The sequence below is a fragment of the Pseudophryne corroboree genome, chromosome 1 (assembly GCF_028390025.1).
Source record: "Pseudophryne corroboree isolate aPseCor3 chromosome 1, aPseCor3.hap2, whole genome shotgun sequence".
NCBI classification, from domain to species: Eukaryota; Metazoa; Chordata; class Amphibia; order Anura; family Myobatrachidae; genus Pseudophryne; species Pseudophryne corroboree.
The window spans coordinates 303,646,520-303,652,519 of NC_086444.1; the positions used below are offsets into that span (position 1 = coordinate 303,646,520).

A 6,000-nucleotide genomic window follows, 5' to 3' on the forward strand; every position below is an offset into this window, starting at 1 on the left:
GTGATATATGTGCATTCATTTGAATCTATAGTCCACATATTTCTACTGCACAAGGGGGAGTACCCGTCAGATGGTAATCTTCATGGAGTGAAGAAGATACACACATGAAGAGTAAACATTTAGACCACTGATGTAATATAGCGGGTTCCAACATCATAGATTGTGACAGCCTTTTTGATATTGGATAAAGACTATTGATATATAAGTCCTCTCAGCAACTCCTAAGAATTAGACGTGAAACACATGTGGACACGTTTTTAACTCTTTATTCACATTTTTCCAGTCTTTTCACATATTTGTTAGTACTGTCATTTTAACTCTTATGTTTCACTGCTGTTCAGGACGATATCCAACTCTATTTTAATGCATATCAAATAAAGGTTATATTTTAGAATAAATTCATATCTCCTCAGTGCGTCAACAATACAGATTTCCTTCTGTTTCTTTCCTCTTACATTTCAATGTTTTAAAGGGGCAGTCATTTAAAGGCAAAACCAGGTTGGTGCCCACAAAATACTAGTAAGTCTCTGCGTAAACATTATGCAGGGCTTTACACACAATATTTCAGTATTTGACCTCAGCCCCTGCCCCAGTAACACATCCATTCTATTCCCTTTCATGTGGGGTTATTTTTTTTGATTCAAAGCCAATTAACCTACTAATATTTGTTAGTGCTGGTGGAAACCTACCCAAACACTGGATACATACTCCACATGGATAAATGCCTTGGTCGTGAATTTATTTCCTGATGTCATGGCTGAGAGACAGTAATGCTAACCATTATGCAAACTGTGCTGCTTCTGCTGTAATATGTGACTGTGTTATTCCTGATCTAACTAATACCCCTTTCACACCTCACAAATAACCCGGTGTATCACCGGGCAACGCAGGTGTGCTGTGTGAAAGGGGTAAGTCTCAAATTCCTGGGTCACCTGACCCGGTATTAAGCCAGGAAAAAAGCAGGGTTATTACTGGGTCAGGTGCGAGGTGCAGTGTGAACGGGTAACCTGGGTTGATGCGATCCTGGACCCATTCACAGTATGAAGGATGTGCGTGGAGTTGATCTCATCTCCAAGCACTGCCTCCACACCTGCCCCCAATGGGTCTCATGGCAGGTCGCACCCGGGAAGGACCCGTGTACAATTCCTGGGTGCGAGCCGGTTGCGATATGAGCGGTATAATTAACATGTTGGGCACTTATACTTTCCACTTTTGCAGTGTGTCTGGAATTATTCTCCCTGATGAAGAGCGGCGTGCAATGTGTCTCCTGCATCATAATATTTCAGTGTACTGTGTGCCTGTGTGCCCCAAGGAAGTTGGGTGTTCCTCCCCAGTATGTACAACAGGCTCAGTAGATGGTAGCTTGGTTGTGCATAGCCTGCTGTCTATCATGGTCTACTGGAAGCTGCTTGAAATGGCTCAGTCCAGGTCAGGGCCAAGAAGAGAATACATGAGGCCGCAGATTGGAAGTTTATACAACCTTTTTGCATCTGTCATTATGAAATCCTTCCTAGGGAGCACATAAACTTACACTGGCATAATTACTGTAGCATCAGAAGTAGTATGTGCTACATACCTGAAAAGTTCTCTGGGTATTGTGTAGCTACAGTCAGTGTTATTGCAGAGCCCTCGTTTCCTCTGTAGTGTCCGGGGTCAGTCAACAGAGGACTTGGGGGTCTATGTACTAAGCCGTGGATGGAAATCGATGAGCTCCTAGCTGTGAGATCACTGACGTTGCAAGGAGTTTGAAGCCACAATATACTGTGTGTGAACAAATGTTTTAGGACTCTCGAAAATCTATTTACCAAACAATGACAACCTTTTCTCCAGCAGAAAAGCAGGATAAAGGGGTTATCACCATTATGTGCTATTTAACAAGAAATCCTATAACATGCTATAAGTTATGCAAAGATAAGGATCAAATGACCAAACTATGCTGCTCGCAGTTTTTAACAAAAACATAACTCTTTCTTGGTATGGAGTTATTCTCATGAAACAGCCGCTGGGGAAGAGAGTGCAGACAAAACCCAGCTTTCCCCGGCAGGCTGTGTATCCAGCTCCTCCCACTGAACCCAGACCGTCCCTTTTGGTGAGTGCTCATCCGTAGTCTCACTGGTCTTCTCATTTGGAATTGTACATGACCATGCACCATAACCTTTTGCTGTAGCATTACGCTTCTGGCGAGGGTGGCAGTTCCGTATCATGTAGGGATGGACTTTGGGCCTAATTCAGACCTGATCACAAAAGCAAAATCTTTCTCTAACGGGCAAAACCATGTGCACTGCAGGTGAGGCAGATATAACCTGTGCAAAGAGAGTTAGATTTGGGTGGGTTATTTTGTTTCTGTGCAGGATAAATACTGGCTGCTTATGTTTACACTGCAGTTTAGATTTTAGTTTGTAACACACCCCACCCAAATCTAACTCTCTCTGCACATGTTATATCTGCACTCCCTGCAGTGCACATGGGGGGTCATTCTGACCTGATCGCTTGATGCAGTTCTTCGCAGCGTATGCGCCGGCGCATGGCTGACAGCCGGCAGCTGTCATTGCCTAGCGATCACCTCTGCTTGATCGACAGGTAGAGGCGATCGCTGGACGGGAGGGGGCGGCGGCCAGCACGCAAAAGCTGCGCTGGACGGGAGCTACTCTTGAAGTGCTAAAGCATTGCTGCTGTGCGATGCTTTTGCATTTCTACGACGGGGCAGAAATTTAGCGATCAAGTTGGAATCGCCCCCATGGTTTTGCCCATTAGTGAAAAAGTTTGTTGTTGTGATCAGGTCTGAATTAGGCCCTTTGAGCGATACGTGTAAATAAATGTGGTAAGCTTACAAACTTGCTCTTTCCCATACTTTGAAATTAATCCATATCTGATCACATGCATGGTTTACTTTAATTTTTATTATGATGCTTTGTGGTCTTTATAACCAATTGAGTGGTCAGTGTCTTGTTCTCTCGCACTGATATAGTGATGAACCTCCTGTATTTACTTCCTTAATTACGTAACCTGTTGCAGCCTGCGTGGCACTGTATAAACATATTCACATTTATTTCATTTCTTGTTGGCAGGTGGGTTTTTGTCTGGGAGAAAGGCTACCAGGAATTTGACACTGTGGTCAGCTCTGTAACATCCAAAGTGAAGGGAGTTGCTGTGACAAACACGTCAGACCTTGGTTTTAGGATCTGGGATGCTGCTGATTACATCATACCAGCTCAGGTTTGTTCTTCCTGTCCATGAAATATTAACATGAACCTATGAACGTGTTTTTTTTTTGGGGGGGGGGGGGGGTTTGCAGTAACTGGAGTGTCCAAAAGATGATTCTGCTGCTCATCACTGCAAGTGCTGGTGGTATTTGGAATCAATAGGTCCCATCCACATACACTTTTATATGTTTTTACTAGTGCAGTAGGATTTTAAGCACTAGTGAGAAATGGACTTTAAAAGTCTCTTGTAGCATTTGGGGTAATTCAATTGTTTTACCCCAGGCTACCATTAGGGGGCGCAAAATGGAGCAATTCAATTGTTGCTCTGTTTCGATGCCCGGTAGCCGGGGGTGATATTTCTTGTCACCGCCTCATGAGATGCGAGGAGAAATGTGCGCAAAGTAGGCACTTTGTACGTTCGAACGGGAGTTTGGACGCCAAAATCAGGACTTTAGACGGGTTTAGCTGTTTAATGCGGCTAAACCCTGTCTGAGTGCAACATGCGCGATATGCATGTGTGCCCAATCAACAATTGAATTGTGACAATTGTTTGGGCGTCTAAACATTCCTGTCTAGTTAGGATTATTAGATGCCCAAAACAATTAAATTCCCCCCTTGTTGTCTAAGTGATTTATGCGTTGTTGTTTTTTCCTTACTTTTGTTATATTTAAAAAAAAGAAAAGAAAAAAAGAGTTGAATGTGGATTCAAAGGAAGAAATAGGAAGAGTTTACAAATAACACTTCATAAAATGAATGTGAGGACACAAAAACAAGTTGTAAGTCATGTTGCATATAATACTGCAGAAAGGCAATATCAGAAAATGACATACATTGAAAAGCCCTAAAGAGAACAATACGAGATCTAAGGGTCTGTATTCAAGGGCCACAACATCAATGAGGTGACAGAAAAGAGTGGGAAGAAGAGGATGTCAAGAGAGAAGGGGGAGGAGTCCTCAAAGAGAGAAGACAGCAAGTTTTTAGAGCAAAATCCTTTTTAAAGAGGAAGGTGGGTCCTATAGTTATAGGTCCAAAGTACCCAGGTTGCATTATGGAAAATACTAGTAATGTATTCCATGTGACAGTCCTCTCATATTCTCATTATGATAAATATGAAGAGGGGGTTAAGGTTTCTTCCACAATATAGCTGAGTTATCAACACACTGGTCATGTTTAGGGCTACAAGGAGTATGACATGATATAATTGAAGACTAGAGTCGGAGCCACAATACCGGTAAAAGGATAGTAATTTAGGACAGTGCCTCCAAAACTGCAAGATGAGGGTCGGTTTTAAAAATATTGTATTCAGGATAAATATGAAAATATTGCCTACTATACCTATTGCTGCACAAACAAATGATAATAATATTGGAAACAGGGAAGCTGAGACTGAGACTAACTTGTCAACACAATGGTCATGTATCAGGATGCTTTAAATTATATAAATAGGGGCGACCTGATTGTGCCTGACAGTCACCATTATGTATTAATATATGTAAATGAAATGTGATTTAAAGGAAAATAAAGCCAGGTCTTGTTTTAAACCACTCAGTTGTCCTTTGTAATGGTACATTGTACATGTTATGTACAGAAAGAGTTACCCTGGCAGTAAGTATTTAGCAGTAGTGAGAGATTAGTTTGGTCTTCTGAGACAGCATTGCACTTGTATACATGAAGAGACACCTGCTCCATTTGTCCCTTGTATGGCTAGCGTCAGATGGATGTATGTACAAGTACAGTCCAGTTTTTTGTTATTGGCAAAGGAAGCATTGGGTGAGTTTTATAGCCTAGGTAAGCTTAACGTCATGTGTGGGTTTCTATTCTTTTTTTATGTTGAGGAGGGAGGCTCTAAGAAAGGATTTTCCTGGCTCATTTACTTAAGCTTACTGAAATGATATGTATATGGGTGTACTTGTATTTACTTACTCATCTGTATGTGTTGACCTTTCACTTGGAGAGCTGTGTAAGTTTATATTTGCTTCTGTGTATAAAGGGTGTGTTAAACTTTAACTGCACATTCTAAATTATTTTGTGTATATGTATATTATGTAATGTAATATACTGTATATATGTATTTATTATATAACAAGTCTATATTCTATCTAATAAATTCCGTATGGCGGTCACTTACTGGAGATGAAACCCTGACACCCCTCCCCCACCTGAGCACTTTATTGCTGTTAGGCAGACCTAGGGCCCTTCCCACCTGCCTCTGTCCAACATCCCGCAGCCTGTCCAGATGTGACCACACCACTTTCCTCTCTCCAAAACACCTGTCCACCCCTGTTAATCCATTTGGCCTATCTAAGCATAGAAATCTCCCCACCTGCCTCCCTCCTCGCCTCCAGCCACCCCTGTAAATACATCCACCCTTGCCCACCCCACCTCCCTCACTCCTAACTTCCTTTTCGGCCCTGTGAATCTGTCTGGGCGAGAACACCAACATCAATGCAGGATGCACACCCGCTTAGTGATGATCACAAGACCTGCCTGTTACTAAGAGTACATTGCTCTGTAACTGTGGGGCACAACACTATATATGCAGCTTTTATATTTTGCACACAAGCTGCTCCATGGAAAGAAATGGTGAAAATATAATTCTCATTCATACCGCGAAAGGGTCTTGGGTGCGAATTTGCCATGATTGCGATTATTCATGGAAGCATGCACATTATGTGATCCTATGAATGTTTGCGGGCATGCTATTCGCAGCAAACGATCCGCGATTGGTGCGAATAGCAGGTAAGCTGAGCCAGGGAACAGCTGTAGGTATGTACCAAGATTGGTCCCGGAATTCTCT

General features: G+C 42.4%; 1 protein-coding gene across 1 annotated transcript in view; it reads left to right on the top strand.

Moving 5' to 3' along the window:
- Positions 1-6,000, top strand: part of P2RX4 (purinergic receptor P2X 4) — an 83,211-nt gene that overhangs the window by 32,857 nt on the left and 44,354 nt on the right. Inside the window, exon 2 of the mRNA XM_063964422.1 lies at positions 3,069-3,216. Coding sequence (XP_063820492.1) covers positions 3,069-3,216 — 148 coding nt within the window. The remainder of the gene's footprint in view (positions 1-3,068; positions 3,217-6,000) is intronic.